Raw genomic sequence first — 24,495 nt, 5'->3', positions numbered from 1 at the left:
AGGAGTTTGGGGCTACCTGGGAAACATAAATTGGCAGATTGCTGGGTGGTTAAGCCCTATGTGGTGGAGAGTCAAATGCCAAACCTACCAGTTTTCCAGGTGAAACTAGAGGATGGAAGTAGGCCTGTCAAGATTCTCCATCGGAACCACCTGCTGCCCCAGGACAGGAGGTGCAGGTAGACCCAGAGCCTGACTTGAAGTCTACATCTAGTAAGAGGACTCTGCGGAAATGCGGGGTGACTACAGGGCCCGCAGCAGGAGAGGTTAGGCCGGCCCCCACCCCTGACAGGGATACTGAGTCGGAGGATGAGGACCTGGATGTGTGGTATATGCTGCCTTTTGCTAATTCCCTGTTGATTGAGGAAGAGAAGTTCAATTGTTAAATCGCATATGGTGTACTGTCTAATATTTTGCGGTTTGGATTTGTAACCGGGCAACACATCATGCAGCATCCACACAAACAAGATTTCTCAGTTTGGTGGGGCCAGAGGCTGTGCTGTCTTCTCCTAGACAAATGTATGCTGGCCGAACCTAAGGGTTTGCAAATACAACTGATAAAAGTAAATGATTTAATTGTGTTTAACACACAAATACTAGAGGAAAATGAATATTTGACATTTCAGGCTGAGACCCTTTATCAGGACTGATGGTCTCAGCCTGAATCATCGGCTATTTATTCCCCTCCATAGCAGCTGACTGACTCACGAAGTTCTTCCAGCATTTTCTGTGTTCCTCAAGATTATCAGTAACCGCAGAAACCCTTCTGATTAATTGGTTGTCAAACAAGACAGATGTTGGTTGGGGGGGAGGGGTGTAAGCAGTGGTGGTAAATCATCTCCACAATTTTATTTGCAAGTAATAACAGCTTGAAAAATGGTGGCAAGCAGAGAGAAGGACAGGATATGAACAAATAGGGTAAATGGGAGTGGCAGAATGGTAAAAAGATCAGGGTACAATGGTTAAAGATTGGAAATGCTGGCCATGAAGAACTACGGTGGAAAACTTTGAACTCAAATGAGTCAAAGACAGTGGAAGTAGACAGACCAATCGTCTTTGTTCTTACCATGTGGTTGAAGGAATTGAGGCTTCCATTTTGTAACCTCAGTTTTATGAGATGTCTTTTGAATTGGTTTTGCTCAGGAATAGTTGTATCAAAGTGTTTTAAAGTGGACACTGCTCCTGATAATCTGCTGAACTAGAAATAATTTGCAATTAAGTTATTAGTGAGGTGTTCTTTGGTAAGATACAACATGCAGGTTTATGAATAGGGGAGTCTGTGCTTGACATGAGTAACTTAAGCCTAGTTACTGGCTGGTCTCTCCAATTCAGAACAAAAAGACATTCATTTTAAGTTGTCACTTGAGCGAAGGGCAAAAAAATGATTGGTGGCTTGGGCCAGAACAAATGGGAAGCTGACACATGTTAGCCTGATAGGACAGAGCCAATGAGATCGAAACAACATTGGAACTTATAAGAATGGTTATAAGAATGAGAAGCTTCAAATGCAAAGCATTGAGAGCTCCAGAAATTAACTATCACAAGGAAGATTCCCATGCCAGGGACTGGATGAAGAAGGATCAATCATCTGGACAACAGGAGATCCCCTATATAAATTGGAGAAGTGGTCTGACTGAGTATTGGTACAGAAGGAAGAGCATAATTCATGTTTAACTTCTTGGTCTGGTGTCAACATAGTAATGTCATATTTGTGCAGGGACAATACAGTATCGTTCTTTTATTAATTAACAGTTGGGTAGTGAATTACCTAATGTAGATCAGTAGATAATAGTCAACAGATTTTGGCGTCCCTGGCTGGGTTCGAAAAGGAAAACAGAGGTCAGGGAGTCTAGTTTCAAGTTCCACCCAGTAGGTTAGGATATTAAAATGGGAAAAGGGGGGGAAAGAAAAGGACAAGAAGAACCCAGGAGGTTTGGAAGATTGCAGAGATTACATTCATGAGACCATAAGGCATAGAAGCAGAATTAGGCCATTCCGCTCTCCCGTTCCATCCATACTTTCTCGCCATATCCTTTGATGTACTGACTGATCAGGAAACTATTAACTTCTGCCTTAAATATACCCACAGACTTGGCCTCCACCGCAGTCTGTGGCAGAGCATTCCACAGATTCACTACCCTCTGGCAAAAAAAAAATTCCTCTTTACCTCTGTTTTAAAAGGTTGCCCCTCAATTTTGAGGTTGTGCCCTCTAGTTCTGGATACCCCCACCATAGGAAACATCCTCTCCACATCCACCCTATCTAGTCCTTTCAACATGTGGTAGGTTTCAATGAGATTTCCAACACCTCCCCCTCCCCCCCCACCAACATTCTTCTAAATTCCAGTGAGTACAGTCCCAAAACTGCCAAGCATTCCTCATATTAACCCTTTCATTCCCAGAATAATCCTTGTAAACCTCCTTTGGACACCTCCAATGACAATACATTCTTCCTGAGATAGGAGGCTCAAAGCTGTTGAAAATACTCCACAGATTCGGCATGAGTTCATGCCCTGAGTTCGGCATGACTAGTGTCTTATAAAGGCTCAGCATTATCTTTTTGCTTTTATATTCTATTCCCCTTGAAATAAATGCCAACATTGCATTTGCCTTCTTTACCACAGACTCAACTCGTAATTAACCCACTGGGAGTCTTGCGCAAGGACTCCTGTCTCTGCACCTTTGATCTTTGAACCTTCTCTCCATTTATATAGCAGTCCACACTATCGTTGCTTTCACCAAAACGCATTATCATACATTTCTCAACACTTTATTCCGTCTACTGCTTTTTTTTTGCTCTTTCTTCCAATTTGTCTAAGTCCTGCTACAATCATATTGCTCTTTTATGGAGACTGGGTTTTAAATTGCCAGACTTGTGTAAGAACACTTCCTACATCTGCACACTACTTCAATCAGTATCTCCCGCTGAAAAAAACATCCTTTTTAAAGCTCTTTGCCAGACTTGCACAGTACTCCAATGAAGGTCATAGTTATATACAAAGATAATGGCCAGACTATGAGAGTGTAGGGTCAGTGACCCTCAGGGATGCTTTGTGGAAATAAGTTAGTGAAAAGAAATCGACGATTTAAAAAGCTATTATGATAGGATGTGCAGGAGAGGTACCAGAGGACTGAGGATAGCCAATGCTTAAGAAAGTCCCTGAACATAAACCAAGGAATTATAGGTTGGTAAGTCTGACAGAGGTAGTGGGAAAGTAATTGGAAGGTATTCTAAGGGACCTGATATATAAGCATTTGGATAGATGTAGGCTGATGAGGGATAGTCAGCTTGGCTTTGTGCATGGTAGGGCACATCTAACCAATTTTGTAGATTCTTTGAGGAAGTTACCAGGAAAATGGACGAAGGCAAGGCAGTGGATATTGTCTACATGGACTTTAGCAAGGCATTTGACAAGATCCCACATGGGAGATTGGTCAAGAAGGTTCAGTCGCTCGGCATTCAGGATGAGGTAGTAAATTGAATGAGACATTGGCTTTGTGGGAGAAGCTAAGAGAGCAGTAGTAGATGGTTGCCTTTCTGACTGGAGGGCTGTGACTAGTGGTGTGCCGCAGGGATGGGTGCTAGGTTTGTTGTTGTTTTTGATCTATATCAATGATCTGGATGATAATGTGGTTAACCGGATCAGTAAGTTTGCAGATGACTCCAAGATTGGGGGTGGAGTGGACAGTAAAGAAGGCTATGATGGCTTGCAGAAGGATCTACATCAGCTGGAAAAATGGCAGATGGAATTTAATGCGGAGACGTGTGAGCTGTTGCACTTCGGTAGGACCAACCAAGGTTGGTCTTTTACAATGAACTGTTGGGCACTGAGGAGTGTGGTAGAACAAAGGAATCTGGGAATACAGGCCCATAATTTGTTGAAAATGGTGTCACAGGTAGATAGGGTTGTAAAGAAAGCTCTTGGAATATTGGCTTTCATAATTCAAAGTACTGGGTACTGGAATGGGAAGTTACGTTGAAGTTGTATAGGACGTTGGTGAGGCCTAATTTGGAAGATTGTGTGTAGTTTTGGTCACCTACCTACAGGAAAGATGTAAATAAGTTTGGAAAGAATACAGAGAAAATTTACAAGGATGTTATCAGGACTGGAGGACCTGAGTTAAAAGAGAAGATTGAATAGATTAGGACTTCATTCCTTAGAACATAGAACACTGAGAGGAGATTTGATAGAGGTAAACAAAATTATATTAAGGGTATAGACAGTAAATACTAGCAGGCTTTTTCCACTAAGGTTGGGCGGGACTACCTTAGGTCATGGGTTAAGGGTGAAAAGTGATGAAGAAAAGATAACACAAGGGAAACTTCTTCACTCAGAGGGTTGTGAGAGTGTGGAATGAGCTCGATTTCAATGTTTGAGCGAAGTTTGGATAGGTAACATGGTTGGTAGCAGAGGGCTATGGTCCCAGTGCAGGTCAATGGCAGCAGGCAGTTTAAATGGTTTTGGCATGGACTAAATGGGCTAAAGGGCCAGTTTCAGTGCTGTACTTTTCAATGACTACAGTATACTGGAAGATATAATTGAAGGAAAGAATGAAAAACAGAAGAAAGTGGAATTGTGTAAGTGTAGGGAAGAGTGAGAGAGGAAGGACCTGGAAAGAGGGAAAAAATGAAATACGGAGGGAGCAGGAGCAGGCAAATTTGATACACCAGTCAGTTTCAGACTCTGTGCGAACACGTGACAAGTGAAAAGGAGAATATGGAAGTAGAGAAATGCAAGTCAGTGTCAGGATTTACAGACTGCTATGAACGTTGTGCTGAGAAGAAAAGCAGCACCAATCACACCAGGTGTTTGAAACAGATCGAGAAGTTGCAAGGTCAACTTTCAGTTCAGAGAAGAGTGATATGTGTATTTGGGGCGAGAACTAACAACGACGGTGATATAGATTGGATATGAAGCAACACACTATTATAGTTAAGATAATTGGGGAAATGGCCTACCTCCTTGTGGATTTTTCCAGGAGTGGATGGAACCATCAGCATTCCCTACCGCAGTGGTGCCCATGGTAAAAGAGAGTTCAGGAGACAACAGAGCCAGGGGAACCAGTTATGACATAGTATTCATATGATGTTGGCAGGACAATGTCTTTTTCATGCCTTTACAAGGCGCGGAGAGGGAGAGAGACTGTGCGGCGCGCCACTCCCCACACAGACATTTTGCAGCATTTTTCCCTTTTATTTTACGAGGTCGAGTTGTGATCTTGACACTCAACCGGCACGGATGGAAAGCGTACTCGGGAGCGGCCCCAACTGGGTTCGAACCCAGGAACCTCCATTGCAGAGTCCGGCGCTGATGTCCTTGCGCCACCAGCTGGCCCATGACATAGTATTCTACCCCTTTTGACGTAGGCCAGTTGAGTGCTATAGCTGCAAAAATAGCTAAGCATGGGCTGGGATTGGATCCTCGATCTTTTCCAGCGCACTCAGCAGCATAGGATGATTCACGTTTTAACTGAGGCAAGGGAGTGGATTATTCCCTTCCGTATCTAACTTCAGTGTTACACTCGGCCCTGCCGGAGGAACAGGCACAAGGCCAGTGGACTCTGGGTGATTTATAGGATGCTATCTTGGGATCTGCTGGGTCTAACCAAGGTGATCCAGTGACAGCAGAAAGGGGAGCATCCTAATGCGCTTGCGACAAGGTTGTGGCCAGTTCTCGAGTATTTATGGATAGGCAGAACAACAACAAAGTAGTAGTATCTGGCTTAGGACCCTGGCATCGCAGAGTACCGAGGACAGAAGAAGAGTATGACGTGTTTGATCCCACAAACACTGAAGCATGGGTTCTCAGAAGGATGATATGAGTATGGGAGAAAGGTACAAAGGAGGCTAAGGGGAAACTGGGTTCTAAAGGAACAAGGTGTATAGTGCCAGAATGAAAGGAGATGCGATCCCTATCAGGGCACAATCTATTATAGGACATGGTTGAGGATGCAGTCGGAATGCCTACATTCAGTCAAAATACCGGATCCCCAAGGAAATGTTTCAATTGCAGACACCGAGATCATTTTGCGAGGGATTGCCCACAACTCCGACAGGCTGGCAATGGTCACGATGTAACAAAGGTTCCATTGCCCTTGGACAGTGCACCATGTCACCCACAATGTAACATTCAGGTTGCAGAGGAGAAGCCATGACTGTATCTGGAGTTACCTGTGGGGACTCCTAGTACACAATGATGGTGTCAGGTCTCAGTTACGTGGCCGAGCACTGCAAGGTGGCATGGTGCGGGTAGACCCCTTGTACAAGCTAGGGTAGGACGCCACCCTATGAAATTTCTTTGGGATACAGGAGGCTCACGAACCACCCTAAACACATCCACATTCAATCTACCGAGTCGGGAAATACAAGATAATGTTATTTTAACTGCAAGTAGGGGAGCTGATTACACCCCTGAACATACGACTGAATGTGCGCCACTTGGTTATGCTTGTCAACATGCTAACAGCTCAAGAACACATTTTGGGAAGTGATTTTATTAGGAAAGCAGGTTTGAGTTTTGATCCAATTAATTGTATGATTTGATAGGGAGAAGGGCCCTATTGACATTCCAGATGGATGACATGAGGATAGAATATGTATAGTTGGGGAGATATGGCTGAAAGCAGAAGATATGATGGAGGACTTGCGGGCCAGACAAATTATTTTCGATTGTTAGGCAGTATTGGCTAAACATAAAAGTGTGTGGCCACTGGGAGATCCCGCTTTTGCTGCCGGATGGAGCGTAGGTGCTCATTAAAGCCGTCTCCCAATCTATGTTCCAACCTACAACACGACTGTGGCAGGATGCACGAGGATGTGCATATACAAGGCCTGACCCAAAACTCCGGAAGCAATATAGATTTCCAACTACAGGGAGTTAGGAAGGAAGTTGAGAAGCAGGACCTCAAAGGTAGTAATCTCAGGATTACTCACTGTCGTGTGGCACAGGCAGTGTAGGAATAGAGTGAGGTGGAGGATAAATGCGTGAGTGGGGGAAGGAATTCAGATTTCTGGATCATTGGGACCTCATTTGGGGCAGGCGTGACCTGTACAAAAAAGACAGGTTGTATTTGAATCCAAAGGGGACCAATATCTGGCAGGAAGGTTTACTAAGGTTATTGAGAAGACTTTAAACTAGAATTGCTGGGGAGGTGGGAACTGAACTGAAGAGATGGAGGAAGGGGTGGTTGGCTCACAATTAGAGAAAGCTTGGAGACAGTGTAAGCGGGAGGATAGGCAGGTGATAGAGAAGGGATACACTTAGACTGATGGTTTGAGATGTGTCTATTTTAATGCAAGAAGCATCGTGAACAAAGCGGATCAGCTTAGAGCGTGGATCAGTATTTGGAGCTATGATGTTGTGGCCATTACAGAGACTTGGATAGTTCAAGGGCAGGAATGGTAACTTAGCATGCCAGGCTTTAGATGTTTCAGACAGGGAGGGAGGCAAAAGAGGTGGAGACGTGGCACTGCTGATCAGAGATGGTGTCACGGCTGCAGAAGAGGAGGAAGTCATGGAGGGATTGTCTACTGAGTCTCTGTGGGTGGAAGTTAGGAACAGGAAGGGGTCGATAAGTCTACTGGGTGTTTTTTATAGACCACCCAATAGTAACAGGGACATCAAGGAGCAGATAGGGAGACAGATTCTGGAAAGGTGTAATAATAAGTGTCGTCGTTGTGGGAGATTTTAATTTCCCCAATACTGATTGGCATCTTCCTAGAGCAGGTGGTTTAGATGGGGTGGAGTTTGTTAGGTGTGTTCAGAAAGGTTTCCTGACACAATATGTAAATAGGCCTACAAAACAAGAGCCTGTATTTGATCTGGTATTGGGAAATGAACCTGGTCAAGTGTCAGGTCTCTCAGTGGGAAGCATTTTGGAGATAGTGATCATAATTCTATCTCCTTTACCATAGCATTGGAGAGGGATTAGAACTGACAAATTAGAAAGCGTTTAATTGGAGTAAGGGGAAATAAGAACTCAGAAGCATAAATTGGGAATAGATGTTCTCAGAGAAATGTACGGCAGAAATGTGGCAAATGTTCAGGGGATATTTGCGTGACATTTGAATAGGTATGTTCCAATGAGACGGGAAGGATGGGAGTGTACAGGAACCGTAGTGTACAAAGGCTGTTGAAAATCGTCAAGAAGAACAGAATAGCTTACAAAAGGCTCAAAAAACTAGGTAATGATAGAGATCTAGAAGATTATAAGGCTAGCAGGAAGGAGCTTAAGAATGAAATTAGGAGAGCCAGAAGGGTCCATGAGAAGGCCTTGGCGAGCAGGATTGAGGAACACCCCAAGGCATTCTACAAGTATGTGAAGAGCAAGAGGATAAGACGTGAGAGAATAGGACCAATCAAGTGTGACAGTGGAAAAGTGTATATAAAACCAGAGGAGATAGCGGAGATACTTAATGAATACTTTGTTTCAGTATTCACTACGGAAAAGGACCTTGGTGATTGTAGGGATGACACAGCGGATTGAAAAGTTTGAGCATATAGACATTAAGAAAGAGGATGTGCTGGAGCTTTTGTAAAGCATCAGGTTGGATAAGTCACCGGGACTGGATGAGATGTACCCAGGCTACTGTGGGAGGCAAAGGAGGAGATTGCTGAGCCTCTGGTCATGATCTTTGCATCATCAATGGGGACGGGATAGGTTCCAGAGGACTGCAGATGTTGTTCTCTTATTCAAGAAAGGGAGTAGAGATAGCCCAGGAAATTATAGACCTTACTTCAGTGTTTGGTAAGATGATTGAGAAGATCATGAGAGGCAGGATTTATGAACATTTGGAGAGGCATAATATGATTAGGAATAGTCAGTATGGCTTTGTGAATGGCAAGTCATGCCTTATGAGCCTGATTGAGGTTTTGAGGATGTGACTAAAAGCATTGATGAAGGTAGAGCAGTAGATTTGTGTATATGGATTTCAGCAAGGCATTTAATAAGGTACCCCATGCAAGGCTTATTGAGAAAGTAAGGAGGCATGGGATCCAAGGGGATCTTGCTCTGTAGATCCAGAAATTGGCTTGCCCACAGAAAGTGACGAGGGGCTGCAGACGGATCATATTCTGCATGGAGGTTGGTGACCAATGGTGTGCTACAGGGATCTGTTCTGGGACCCCTTCTCTTGGTGATTTTTATAAATTACCTGGATGAGGAAGTGGAGGGATGGGTTAGTAAATTTGCTGATGACACAAAGGATGGGGGTGTTGTGAATAGTGTGGAGGGCTGTCAGAGGATACAGCAGGACATTGATAGGATGCAAAACTGGGCTGAGAAGTGGCAGATGGAGTTCAACCCAGATAATTGTGAGGTGGTTTATTTTGGTAGGTCAAATATGATGACGGAATATAGTATTAATGGTAAGATTCCTGCCAGTGTAGAAGATCAGAGGGATCTTGGGGTCCGAGTCCATAGGACACTCAAAGCTGCTGCGCAGGTTGACTCTGTGGTTAAGAAGGCATACAGTGCATTGGCCTTCATCAATGGTGGGATTGAGTTCAAGAGCTGAGAGGTAATGTTACAGCTTTATAGAACCCTGATTAGACCCCACTTGGAGTACTGTGCTCGGTTCTGGTCACCTCATTAGAGGAAGGATATGGAAACCATAGAAAGGGTGCAGAGGAGATTTACAAGGATGTTGCCAGGACTGGGGACCATGCCCTATGAGAATAGTTGAGTGAACTCGGCCTTTTCTCTTTGGAGCGATGGAGGATGAGACGTGACCTGATAGAGGTATATACGATGATGAGAGGAATTGATCAGAGGCTTTTTCCCCAGGGCTGAAATGGCTAACACGAGAGGGCATAGTTTTAAGGTGCTTGGAAGTAGGTACAGAGGAGTTCTCAGGGATAAGTTTTTTTTTATGCAGAGGGTGGTGAGTGCGTGGATTGGGCTGCTGGCGACTGTGGTGGAGGCAGATACGATAGGGTCTGTTAAGAGACTCCTGGATAGATAAATGGAGTTCAGAAAAATAGAGGGCTATGGGTAACCCTGGGTAATTTCTAAAGTAAGTACATATTTGGGACAGTATTGTGGGCTGAAGAGCCTGTATTGTGCTGTAGGTTTTCTATGTTTCTAAGCAGAGGGAGATATAGAGAAAATTATTGTTTCTTAACAGTGAGTTTTGCAAAAAATAGCATCTACAAACTGCCTCTACTGTAGCCACAGGTTCCGAGACTATGATTAAGCTGAATACTGTAGCAAAGTGGTTCTCAGAACTGGATACAAGTAATGGATTTTGATCAGTCCCATTGAAAAGAGAATGTCAATATAAATGTGCTTTCACTTGCAAGGGAGAAGAGTATACATGGACAATTTTGTCACAAGGGTTTCATAATTTGCCCTCCATTTTCCATCAATGTTTGGCCAATGCACTGAAAGCCATTCGAGCTCCCCAGTGTTTAATTCAATATGTAGATGATGTACTGTGAGAAGGACGTGGGGGACCACTCACAGAATCTTTCCTCCAAAACAACCACTTGAAAAAAGTGGTCACCGAGGCTCTGGCAGAGTATGGCACACACAAAAAAAGCTGATGTACTGTTGTTGACAGAGACCTGACAGGAGCATTATGAGTTATTTAAAGAACTACTTCAACTGTTACAGAAGATGGGCTTTAAGGTAAGCCTTAAAAAAGCTCAAATCATGAGGCAGCAGGTTAGTTACTTGGGGTAGTCATAACCCCGGGAGATGAGATGTTGATAAACAGCATGTAGATGTTATGGCAAAACTACTTTTTCCTACTGACGTGAAGCGATTGAGGTTGTTTCTTAGTTTAGTGGGGCATTGTACAGACCACATAGATGGCTTTGACACCAAAGCTCACCCACTTTCTTGAAGGAAGGTGTTCCATGGGAATGGAAACCAGAAAAGTCTATGGCAGAATCAGGTCCTAAAATCAGCCTTGCAGAAGCACTTGCTCTTTACACCCTAACCCCTTCCAAGCCGTTCTCTTCAGATGTCACTGCCACCAGGAATACGATATTAGCTGTGTTACTCCAGGAGATGCATAGCAGACTGAAACCAGTGGTGTAAGCATCTCAAACTTGTGAATATCATCTATTAGCAGTGTTTCAGGCAGTCAAACATTTCACTTGTATTGATGGTCTTAATCCACTAACCATTTTAACAGAGCATGCTCCAATTCAGCTTTTGTTGGATGGCCACAACAAGTATGGGGTAATCAGTCAAACTCAACTTGTCCAATGGATGTTGCAGTTAAGAGTTAGCAGTACAATCATGCTCATTGACAATTTAACTTAGTGGGGTAGACCTCACGGATGTCAGGTAACAGTATTGAAAGGATGGAAAGGACCATTCATTCCCCACCTTAAAATCAGGAGAGGATAATAAAGTCATGCAACCAGAAAGTTCCTCTTTGAGGATCTTTGTTGACAAATCGTCATCAGATCATGGAGAAGAAGCTTACGGGATGTGGTATACATGTAGAGGATGAGGAAGGAGTAAAGGTAGAAAGTGTTGTGATCAAGTTACCTAAAAAAAAGTGGCAGAGACCGCTGTTATAGCTTTTGTTGTTAGCCATCCAGACAGATATCCTTCAGGAGCAGTTATACACTCAGAAAGGATGTAATAGTTTTACTGAATATTTACCATTACGGGAAGCTAGAAATTACGTTACAGCAGATGGTAGACCTTGCATTAGTAACTTTGCTGAAATATATATTTTGAGAAGGCAAGAGGAAACAGATAGTAAACACAGTGAAAGCTCATTTATAAACATCCCCAGAAGGGAACAGATGAATTAGCCAAAATAGGAGCAAGGTGCGGGGTGAAATGGAATCCAAATATAGAGGGAGTGATAACAACGAAACCAGCAAAGAGTGTACCTACAGACTTAGTCAAGGTGCTGCACCAGGATCATAAGTTAGCAAAGGTAGAGAGAGGAGAGAATTCTGAGGAGAATGAGAAATATCCAGGAATACAGGTACAGAATGGGATTGTACTTAATGGTAAATTTGTGTTGCCAGAAAGTGAAAGAAATTAGATGATGTATTGGTGCCCCATGACATTTTTGGGCAACAAGGAGCAGAAGAATCTCTGTTGGTGGCCAAAAATTGGAAGAGATAAAGACATTATTGTAAGAATAGTTTGATCTGTGCTCAGTATATCCCAGATAAAATGGCTCGAAAAGCAGCTCTAAGACAAATAAGCCCCATAGAAGAACCATAGGTTAACTTGCAGACTGATTTTGTGGAACCTTTACCTCCATTGCCTGAAGGATTGAAATATATCCTAGTGATAGTGGAATATATCCAAGTGGGTAAGAGACTTTGCCAAATATAAATAACTCTGCTAAGTTACAGCCAGGATTTTGTTCAATGGAACTTTTACTCAGGGAGTTTAGAATCTTATCAAGGTCCTCATTTCACTGCACAAGTGATGCAAATCTCTTGAAGCTGTTTGGTATAAAATGGAGGTTTCATGTTCCTTATCGATCCCAATCCAGTGGAATTGTTGAATGGATGAATAGGACTTTAAAGACAGTGTTGGCTATAATGGCTAAACAGCACAGGACCATCTGGGTCACTGCCTTACCCTATGTCCTTATGATCATCTGTACCACAGAAGCTGCTTTTGCTGGATTTACACCTTTTAAGTTGATGACAGGGAGAGAAATGAGAGGGTTAGAATTCCTTTTTGGGTTAGATTTATCACTGCCTGAGTATGACCTCAGTACATCAGCCAGGTTCTTTTACATCTCCGAGATTTGTATATGATGCCATATAACGCCACTGACAGAGACCGTCCATCGGTTTATTGAATCCAAGCTGTTCCCAATAAGTCAGGTTGGGATCATATTAACCAACTTAAACCCCTTGTTCTCTAGTAGCTGAGGTCTAAAGGCACATTGTCAATATGATGTTCGGGAAGTGGTTGGGCAACCACTTCTAGTTCGCATCCAGAGGTTAACAATAGTTCACTTCATACTCAGCATCAAGAAGGGAGGTTTAAGGCAAGGCAACCACTGCAATCACCTAAGCCATGGCAGAGGCAATGGAAGAGAAACAGATGGGAAACTGTGTTCATCACTAGATCTTCTGGATATAAAGTGAACAATGGAAGAGTTAAATTTAGAGGAAATATCAGATGACTCAATAAGTATAGAAATTGCTCTTGATGTTTTTTCTCCGGTTGTTTGCAAATGATTGGTATTGTAATACTACTGATGAGTGGCCTCTTAGTAGTTGAAGGCTTTGCTGAAGGTATGTTCTATTATAGAGTGTATTGACCAAATGCATTTTCATCTGGACAGCTACAAGGTATGAAGATTAGATTGGCTGCAGATGCACAATTAACAACATTCATGGACATGTCTATTTGAATTGCATCCGATACACTGGTAATGGTAGAAGACTGTGGATGAGGAAGGTGAACTGGTAGTATGAGCTCATGATGAACTGATACAAGATTTTGTAAAAGAAGTAAGACCAATGTCTGTTGATAATCAAGGTTGTGTAATGGGGAAAAAATGGGAGTACTAGGATAATAGTGGGAAGGCATGTCTTTTTGGGTCCTGCTTCAGGAAAAAAAGGACTTGTAACTCAGGTATATCTTCATTGTGAACATAGTAGTATTGTTGGCATGGACACAAATTAGAACCGAGATCAGTTAGCATGTGCCCCAGACAACTCAATCTCAGTTGCTCCTGAGCCTCAATCTTCCATACATCCCATGGTAGAGTCGATGACAACTTGTACCATAACAATTGTAGTGACATCTGTTACTAGAACTTTGTTGTGTGATGAGATTCAGACAGATACAAAGGGAGTAGGGCTTTTATTAGACAAAACAGAAGAACAAATTGTTCTAGTACCAGGATAAAGACATGTTCAAGTGTTGTTCAACTAACATCTCTCCAAATTCCTAGTTGGTGTGGAATAAGCCTCCAACATTTCCAACAAGGAAGTTTTCTAACATTTATTAATTGAACAGTTTACCCATTCAAAATTTAAAACACGAGAGAGGCAAAGAAGGGGGCTTAATGAATGTAAGAATTAGGATATGCTGCTGGAGTTTCCATGGTAAAGTAGTAAATATGCAAGATATATTACTGTAAACTTTCCATTAAATTCTCTAAGCAACAAGCGAATGTAGTTTCAGAGATGCTCCACATTTTACATCCCTTGAGAGATATGACAAACTGAATTATTGGCAGAGTTAATAATGAAACTACTCAAATGCTAAGGATGCTGTTTGTACAACCTATTACCTCATGGTTACTTTCTACTGTTTGTCTGAATGAATACAGTACCAAAGGAACACCAGCATTAATTTTGTACTATATTCACTCAGACATAACAGTAGTGTGATCCTCAGAATTTTCTGTGGATCAAAAGGGAAGAGATATTGGCCATTAAGGAAGTAAAATATGGAAGAAAACATCAAACTTGAATGAGTCAGGACAGTGGAAGTAGACAAACCAGTTGTCGTTGTTCTTGCCATGTGGTTGAATGAATGGAAGCTCTTATTTTGGGTAGCTGCTTGGTAACCTCCATTTTGTGTGCTGTCTTGTGAACTGGTTTTGCTCACGAATAGAGGTAATTTCCAATTAATAAGTTATTTGTGACGTGTTCTTTGGAAAGATAAAACATGCAGGTTTATGAATAAGGAAATCTGTGTTTGACCTGAGCCTAGTAAAGGGCTGGTCTGCTCTGATTCAGAACAAAGAGACATTTATTACAACTTCTCACTTGAAGGAAAGGCAATAAAATGATGTTGGCTCAAATCAGAGCCAATGAGAATTTGACACGTTAGCTAGACAGGCCAAGCCAACATTTGAATTGATAAGGGGGGTATAACAATAAGAGGCTTGTTCATTGAATGCTTTGTTTATTGATTTATACAGGGAATTGTGCCTAATGCCATGTTCTATCTTGGATGAAACATAGCAAATGGAACTAGTGGTGTTAATGGATACCAAAATATGATGCAGTTAATGAAGCATGCTGAATAGCAGTTTCTTAGTCACACAACATTAATTGCTAGCATATGTGATACCTTGAAAGTATGTCCCCAATGGCCCTATGTTTACAATAAGGATAAGAGAATCACAGCAATACTTGCCATAACTTGAATTACTGAAGGATGGGGTGGGGGAGAAGGAAGGAATTTCTTTAGTAAGAATACTTACATAATATGGCATGGTTCATTCCTATCCTTAAGGCAATATCCTTCTTCCCACTTCTTCTTTGTTGGAAAAGTTGTTTTCACATATTTAGCGCCTGCATGAGTGTTCTTTACTCCACACCACGGTGCATCTTATCAAAGATAAACAAATTACATGACAGGTTTTTAAAAACCATGTCAAAACCTACATCTCATGAATAGAAACTGATCCAGACAATATAATACAACATTCTTTTCTGGAAAATGTATTTATATATTCAAACATAACAAACAGGAACAGGGGCTAGAACATTTGGTCCCTCAAGCCTGCCTTTCTATTCCACAACAACATTGATTATCTTTTATTTCAAAAACACTTTGAGAATCTGATGCAGGCTTTCAGCTTGAAATATTGACTGTTCCTTACTGTTCCTTTCTTTTCCTCCCTCTATGCCACCCCCAGATGCTCTTAGAATTGCTGAGATCCTCAAGTTAAGAAACAGCAAGGATAAGACGACCCTGATAGGGATGGGAGTTATTTGGCCTCCAAGCAGTAGCCAGGACGTGGTCTGCAAATTACAGCAGGAGACAAAGAGCATGTCAAAAAAAAATGTTATATTAGTCATGGGAGATTTCAATATGCAGATAGATTGGGAAAATCAAGTTGATGCTCGATCCCAAGAGGGAGAATTTTTGGAATGCTTATGAGATGGCTTTTTGGAGCAGCATGTGGTTGAGTACACTAGGGGATCAGCAATTCTGGATTGGGTGTTGTGTAATGAATCGGACATGATTAGGGAGCTTAAGGTAATGGAACCCTTGGGAGGTAGTGATCATAATATGACAGAATTCACCCTGCAAATTAGCTTCTCTCTCTCTCTCTCTCTCTCTCAAAGTCAGAAGCATTGGTACTACAGTGAAGTAACGGAAATTACAGTATGGAAAAGGAGCCAGCCAAAGTTGATTGGGCCATTAGCAGGGATACCTGTCCAGTAGTCTCTTAAATTTCACAAGTGTATCTGCCTCCACCACTGTCTCAGGCAGAGCATTCCACGCACCAACCACTCTCTGAATAAAAAAACCTTCCTCTAATATCCCCCTTGAACTTCCCACCCCTTACCTTAAAGCCATGTCCTCTTGCATTGAGCAGTGATGCCCTGGGGAAGAGATGCTGGCTATCCACTCTGTCTATTCCTCTTAATATCTTGTATACCTCTATCATGTCTCCTCTCACCCTCCTTCTCTCCAAAGAATAAAGCCCTAGCTCCCTTAATCTCTGATCATAATGCATACTCCCTAAACCAGGCAGCATCCTGGTAAATCTCCTCTGTACCCTTTCCAATGCTTCCACATCCTTCCTATAGTGAGTAAACCAGAACTGGCCACAGTACTCCAAGTATGGCCTAACCAGAGTTTTATGGGGCTACATCACTACCTCGTGACTCTTAAACTCTATCCCTCGACTTATGAAAGCTAACACCCCATAAGCTTTCTTAACTACCCTATCTACCTGTGAGGCAACTTTCAGGGATCTGTGGACATGTACCCCCCAGACCCCTCTGCTCCTCCACACTACCAAGTATCCTGCCATTTATTTTGTACTCTGTCTTGGAGTTTGTCCTTCCAAAGTGTACCACCTCACACTTCTCCGGGTTGAACTCCATCTGCCACTTCCCAGCCCACTTCTGCATCCTATCAATGTCTCTCTGCAATCTTCGACAGTCCTCTACACTATCCACAACACCACCAACCTTGTGTCATCTGCAAACTTGCCAACCCACCCTTCCACCCCCACATACAGGTCGTTAATAAAAATCACGAAAAGTTGAGGTCCCAGAACCGATCCTTGTGAGACATCACTAGTCACAATCCTCCAAACTGAATGTACTCCCTCCACAACGACCCTCTGCCTTCTGCAGGCAAGCCAATTCTGAATCCACCTGGCCAAACTTCCCTGGATCCCATGCCTTCTGACTTTCTGAATAAGCCCACAGTGTGGAACCTTGTCAAATGCCTTACTAAAATCCATGTAGATCACATCCACTGCACTACCCTCATCTATATGCCTGGTCACCACCTCAAAGAACTCTATCAGGCTTATTAGACACGATCTGCTCTTCACAAAGCCATGCTGACTGTCCCTGATCAGACCATGATCCTATCTCTAAGAATCTTTTCCAACAGCTTTGCCACTACAGACGTAAGGCTCACTGGTCTATAATTACCCGGACTATCCCTACTACCTTTTTTGAACAAGGGGACAACATTCGCCTCCCTCCAATCCTCCAGTACCATTCCTTTGGACAACAAGGACATAAAGATCCTAGCCAGAGGCTCAGCAATCTCTTCCCTCGCCTCATGGAGCAGCCTGGGGAATATTCCATCAGGCCCCGGGGACTTACCCATCCTAGTGTATTTTAACAACTCCAACACCTCCTCTCCCTTAATATCAACATGCTCCAAAACGTCAACCTCACTCATATTGTTCTCACCGTCATCAAGTTCCCTCTCATTGGTGAATAGCAAAGGGAAGTATTCAGTGAGGACCTCGCTCACTTCCACAGCCTCCAGCCATATCGTCCCACCTTTATCTCTAATCGGTCCTACCTTTACTCCTGTCATCCTTTTGTTCTTCACATAATTGAAGAATGCCTTGGGGTTTTCCTTTACCCTACTCGCCAAGGCCTTCTCATAGATAGATAGAGAGATATACTTTACTGAAACCCGAGGGAAATTGGGTTTCGTTACAGCCGCACCAACCACGAATAGAGCATAAATATAGCAATACAAAAACCACAAACAATTAAACAACAAATTGCAAACTATGCCAGATGGAAAATAAGTCCAGGACCAGCCTATTGGCTCAGGGTGTCTGACCCTCCATGGGAGGAGCTGCAAAGTATGATGGCCACAGGCAGGAACAACCTCCCGTGCCGCCCAGTGTTGTATCTTGGTGGAATATGGCTGAAGTCCAGCAGCAAAAAGTTCAATATCTGGTCTACAAATACGTTCCTTGATCGTAATATGACCCGGATTGCACCATCTGTTGTTAACCAGAACAGTAAGCACCCAACTCCTTTACGCTTACCGCTCTCAGTGCACCTCCAGTCAGCCCGAACGGTCTGGAAGCTGTCCATGGAAAGGTCTTGATCAGGTATGTCCTCGTGTAACCCCGTTCCAGTGAAACACATAACACTGCACTCCCGAAATGTTCTCTGATGCCTGGCTAGCGCTGTGAACTCGTCCATTTTATTACCCACTGAACTCCTCTTCTCCATAAGTCTCTGTTGTCTCAACCCGGTCCTCTTTCCTCAACTTTGTGATCCGCCTCTGCATCCTCTGTGTGTTTTCCTCCAGATTTCAGCTGGGGTGTCCGCCGGTCTGCTCGCTAAACCGGCCGGCATAAGCGCAAGCAGCTGGTCCCTGGAATAAACAATGCGACCATGCTTCTGTCCCACTAATGAGACATGTCAGAATGTAACTATTTCCAGCGCTAAAAACCCAAATAAAACTCTCTCTACCAGCATGTTAGAGAGGGTGCAGCTTTGACGTGTTACCGTGAGAAAAAAAACCAAAAAATAACATAAGTTTAAAAGTAAGAATACCAGTCAGAACGGCTGTAACAGGCTGCATGCATGACCGGTGCATGTGCACTCATGCCCCCTTCTTGCTCTCCTCAGCCCCTTCTTAAGCTCCTTTATGCTACCCTATATTCCTCAATAGACCCATCTGATCCTTGCTTCTTAAACCTCATGTATGCTGCCTTCTTCCACCTGACTAGATTTTTACCTCACTTGTCACCCATGGTTCCTTCACCCTACCATTCTTTATCTTCTTCACCAGGACAAATTTATCCCTAACATCCTGCAAGAGATGCCTAAACATCGACCACATGTCCATAGTACATTTCCCCGCAAAAACATCATCCCAATTCACACCCACAGGTTTTAGCCTTATAGCTTCATAATTTGCCCTTCCCCAATTAAAAATTTTCCTGTCCTCTCTGATTCTATCCTTTTCCATGTTAATGTTAAAGGCCAAGGAGCGGTGGTCACTATCTCCCAGATGCTCTCCCACTGAGAGATCTGTGAACTGACCCGGTTCATTACCTAGTACTAGATCTAGTATGGTATTTCCCCTAGTCGGCTTGTCAACATACTGTGACAGGAATCCATCCTGGACACACTTAACAAACTCTACCCCATCTAAACCATTGGAACTAATCAGGTGCCAATCAATATTAGGGAAGTTAAAGTCACCCATGATAACAACCCTGTTATTTTTGCACCTTTCCAAAATCTGCCTCCCAATCTGCTCCTCGGTATCTCTGCTGCTACCAGGGGGCCTATAGAATACTCCCAATAGAATAACTGCTCTCTTCCTGTTCCTGACTTCCACCCATACTGACTCAGGAAGATCCTGCTACATAACCCACCCTTTCTGTAGCTGTAATAGTATCCCTGACCAGTAATGCCACCCCTCCCCTTTCCCCCCCTCTATCCCTTTTAAAGCACTGAAATCCAGGAATATTGAGAATCCATTCCTGCCTTGGTGCCAGCCAAGTCTCTGTAATGGCCACTACATCATAATTCCATGTATGTATCCAAGCTCTCAGTTCATCACCTTTGATCCTGATGCTTCTTGCATTGAAGTACACGCACTTTAGCCTTTCTACCTTACCACCTTTACACCCTTTATTCTGCTTCTCGTTCCTCAAAGCCTCTTTATACGTTAGGTCTGGCTTTACTCCATGCACTATACTTGCAGTTCTCGCATGACCTTTATCCTACTCCACCTCACTATCTGCTCTAACACTCTGGTCCCCCTCCCCCTGCAAATCTAGTTTAAACCCCCCGGAGCAGCACTAGCAAACCTTCCCGCAAGGATGTTAGTCCCCCTCCAGTTCAGGTGCAACCCATCCTGTCGGAACAGGTCCCATCTTCCCTGGAACAAGGCCCAATTGTCCAGAAACATGAAGCCCTCCCTCCTGCACCAACTCCTTAGCCATGTATTTAGTTGCATTATCTTCCTGTTTCTAGTCTCACTGGCACATGGCCCGGGTAGCAATCCTGAGATTGCAACCCTAGAGGTCCTGTCCTTCAACTTTGCACCTAACTGCCTAAACTCCCCTCCTCCTTCCTATACACATTATTGGTCCCTATATGAACGACGACATTTGGCTGTTCACCCTCCCTCCTGAGAATACCGAGAACTCGATCCGAGATATTTCGGACCTTGGCACCAGGGAGGCAACAGACCATCCGGGATTCTCGATCTCTCCCACAGAACCTCTTATCTGTCCCCCTAACATTGAATCCCCTATCACTACTGCTCTCCTCTTTTCCCTCCTTCCCTTCCGAGCTGAGGGTCCAGTCTCAGTGCCAGAGACGCGATCACTGCAACTTGTCCCTGGTAGGTCATCAACAGACAGTAGACAATAGGTATAGGAGTAGGCCATTCGGCCCTTTGAGCCAGCACCACCATTCACTGTGATCATGGCTGATCATCCACAATCAGTATCCAGTTCCTGCCTTATCCTCATAACCTTTGATTCCGCTATCTTTAAGAGCTCTAGCCATCTCTTTCTTGAAAGCATCCAGAGACTGGGCCTCTACTGCCTTCTGAGGCAGAGCATTCCACATATCCACCACTCTCTGTGTGAAAAAGTGTTTCCTCAACTCCGTTCTAAATAGCCTATCCCTTATTCTTAAACTGTGGTCTCTGGTTCTGGACTCACCCATCAGCGGGAACATGCTTCCTGCCTCCAGCCTATCCAATCCCTTAATAATCTTATATGTTTCAATCAGATCCCCTCTCAGCCTTCTAAATTCCAGTGTGTACAAGCCCAGTCGCTCCAATCTTTCAACATGTGACAGTCCCGCCATCCTGGGAATTAACCTTGTGAACCTATGCTCCACTCGCTCAATAGCAAGAATGTCCTTCCTCAAATTTGGAGACCAAAACTGCGCACAGTACTCCAGGTGTGGTCTCACCAGGGCCCTGTACAGCTGCAGAAGGACCTCTTTGCTCTTATACTCAATTCCCCTTGTTATGAAGGCCAGCATGCCATTAGCTTTCTTCACTGCCTGCTGTACCTGCATGCTTGCTTTCAGTGACTGATGTACAAGAACACCTAGATCTCGTTGTACTTCCCCTTTTCCTAACTTGACTCCATTTAGATAATAATCTGCCTTCCTGTTCTTACCACCAAAGTGGATAACCTCACATTTATCCAGATTAAACTGCATCTGCCCACTCACCCAGCCTGTCCAAGTCACCCTGCATTCTCATAACATCCTCCTCACATTTCACACTGCCACCCAGCTTTGTGTATCGGCAAATTTGCTAATGTTCCTTTTAATCCCTTCAACTAAATCATTAATGTATATTGTAAACAGCTGTGGTCCCAGCACTGAACCCTGCGGTACCCCACTGGTCACTGCCTGCCATTCCGAAAGGGACCCATTAATCGCTACTCTTTGTTTTCTGTCAGCCAGCCAATTTTCAATCCATGTCAGTACTCTGCCCCCAATACCATGTGCCCTAATTTTACCCACTAATCTCCTATATCAAAGGACTGTATCAAAGGCTTTCTAAAAGTCCTGGTACACTACATCTACTGGCTCTCCCTTGTCCATTATCATAGTTACATGCTCAAAAAATTCCAGAAGATTAGTCAAGCATGATTTCCCTTCGTAAATCCATGCTGACTCGGACCTATCTTGTTACTGCCATCCAAATGTGTCGTAATTTCATCTTTCATAATTGACTCCAGCATCTTTCCCATCACTGACGTCAGGCTAACTGGTCTATAATTCCCCGTTTTCTCTCTCCCTCCTTTCTTGAAGAGTGGGACAACATTAGCCACCCTCTAATCCACAGGAACTGATCCTGAATCTATAGAATATTGGAAGATGATTACCAATGCATCCACGATTTCTAAAGCCGCCTCCTTAAGTACCCTGGGATGCAGACCATCAGGTCCCAGGGACTATCAGCCTTCAGACCCAACAGTCTATCCAACACCATTTCCTGCCTAATATAAATTTCCTTCAGTTCATCCATTACTCTAGGTCCTTTGGCCACTATTATATCTGGGAGATTGTTTGTATCTCCCCTAGTGAAGACAGATCCAAAGTACCTGTTCAACTCGTCTGCCATTTCCTTGTTCCCCTAATAAATTCATCCTTTTCTGTCTTCAAGGGCCCAATTTTGGTCGTAACTTTTTTTTCCTTTTCACATACCTAAAGAAGCTTTTACTATCCTCCTTTATATTCTTGGCTAGCTTACCTTCATTTTTTCTCCGCGTATTGCCTTTTTAGTTATCTTCTGTTGCTCTTTAAAAGTTTTCCAATCCTCCGGCTTCCCACTCATTTTTGCTATGTTATACTTCTTCTCTTTTATCTTTATACTGTCCTTTACTTCCCTTGTCAGCCACGGCCTCCCCTTACTCCCCATAGAATCTTTCTTCCTCTTTGGAATGAACTGATCCTGCACTTTCTGTATTATTCCCAGAAATACCTGCCATTGTTGTTCCACTGTCATCCCTGCTAGGGTATTGTTCCATTGAACTTTGGCCAGCTCCTCCCACATAGCTCCATAGTTCCCTTTGTTCAACTGTAATACTGACACTTCTGATTTCCCTTCTCCCTCTCAATTTGTAGATTAAAACTTATCATATTATGGTCACTACCTCCTAATGGCTCCTTTACCTCGAGGTCCCTGATCAAATCCAGTTCACTGCACAATACTAAATCTAGAATTGTGTTCTCTCTGGTAGGCTCTAGTACAAGCTGTTCGAAGAATCCATCTCGGAGGCACTCCACAAACTCCCTTTCTTGGGGTCCAGCACCAACCTGATTCTTTCAGTCTACCTGCATGTTGAAATCCCCCATAACAACTGTAGCATCACCTTTGCTACGTGCCAATTTTAACTCTTGATTCAACTTGCACCCTACATCCAGACTACTGTTTGGGGGCCTGTAGATAACTCCCATTTGGGTCTTTCTACCCTTAGAATTTCTCAGTTCTATCCATACTAACTCTACGTCTCCTGATTCTATGTTCCCCCTCGCAAGGGACTGAATATCATTCCTCACCAACAGAGCCACCCCACCCCCTCTGCCCATCAATCTGTCCTTGCCATAGGACGTATATCCTTGAATATTCATTTCCCAGGCCCTGTCCACTTGAAGCCATGTCTCTGTTATTCCCACAACATCACACTTACCAATTTCCAACTGTGCCTCAAGCTCTTCTACTTTATTTCTTATACTCCGTGCATTCATATATAATACTTTTAATTCATTACTCCCCTCACCTTTCATATCAATTCCTATTTCACTTGGCCATACTGTACGATTCCTTCTTGAACTTTCTGCTCCGTTGATTCTGTTGTCTTTCTTAACTTTGCTTATTCTCATTTCCCCTTTAACTCCATCCTTATGTTTCCAGTTCGTCCCCTCCCCCCCACTACTTAGTTTAAACACACCCGTGTTGCAGTGGCAAACCTGCCTGCCAGAATGCTGGTCCCCCACTTATTAAGGTGCAACCCATCCCTTTTGTACGATTCATTCTTACCACAAAACATACCCCAGTGGTCCAAGAATGTAAATCCTTGCTTCCTGCACCAGTTCCTCAGCCACACTTTCAGATCCATTATCTCCCTGTTCCTGCCCTCTCCAGCACGAGGAACTGGAAGCAAACTGGAGATAACCACCCTGGAAGTCCTGCTTTTCAGCCTTCTTCCGAGTTCTCTGAATTCACTCTGCAGAATGTCTTTCCTCTTCTTCCCGACGTCATTTGTGCTGACATGCATCACCACTTCCGGCTGTTCACCTTCACCCTTGAGGATTCCCTGTACCCAGTCCGTGACATCCTGGATCCTGGCACCAGGGAGGCAACACACCATCCTTAAATCTCGCCTGTTGCCGCAGAAACCCCTTTCTGTACCTCTCACTATGGAGTCCCCTACTACCATGGCTCTGCCTGACGTCTGTCTCCTTGGCTTTGCTTCTGAGCCAATTTTCAACTCGCAGACCTGACCGCCTCTCAGGCTGGCAGTGTCTTCTGTCCCAACAGCTTCCAAGAGGGTGAACCTGTTTATGAGAGGTACATCCTCCGGGGTCTCCAGTACTTCAAGCATCCTTTCCTTCCTCATCGTCACCCCCCTTCTCTCTTCTGGTATCCTCGGTGTAACGACCTCGCTATAGGTCCTGTCCAGAAAACTCCCGTTTTCCCGGATGAAACTGAGGTCATCCAGTTGCTTCTCCAGTGCTGCAACATGGTCCTTCAGAAGCTGAATCTGGATGCATTTTCCACAGTTGTAGGAGCCAGAGGCACCATCAATGTCCCTGACCTCCCA

At 43.7% G+C, this 24,495-nt stretch overlaps 1 protein-coding gene across 2 annotated transcripts in view; it reads right to left on the bottom strand.

Annotated features, from left to right (window-relative positions):
- tatdn1 (TatD DNase domain containing 1) overlaps positions 1-24,495 on the bottom strand; it is a 104,858-nt gene that overhangs the window by 9,355 nt on the left and 71,008 nt on the right. For both annotated transcript variants that reach the window (XM_063062914.1, XM_063062923.1), the window contains one exon: positions 15,157-15,283. In XM_063062914.1, coding sequence (XP_062918984.1) covers positions 15,157-15,283 — 127 coding nt within the window. The remainder of the gene's footprint in view (positions 1-15,156; positions 15,284-24,495) is intronic.

This window comes from Mobula hypostoma, chromosome 1 (genome assembly GCF_963921235.1).
Source record: "Mobula hypostoma chromosome 1, sMobHyp1.1, whole genome shotgun sequence".
In the NCBI taxonomy this organism is placed as follows: domain Eukaryota; kingdom Metazoa; phylum Chordata; class Chondrichthyes; order Myliobatiformes; family Myliobatidae; genus Mobula; species Mobula hypostoma.
This window is presented reverse-complemented; position numbering and strand designations above follow the sequence as displayed.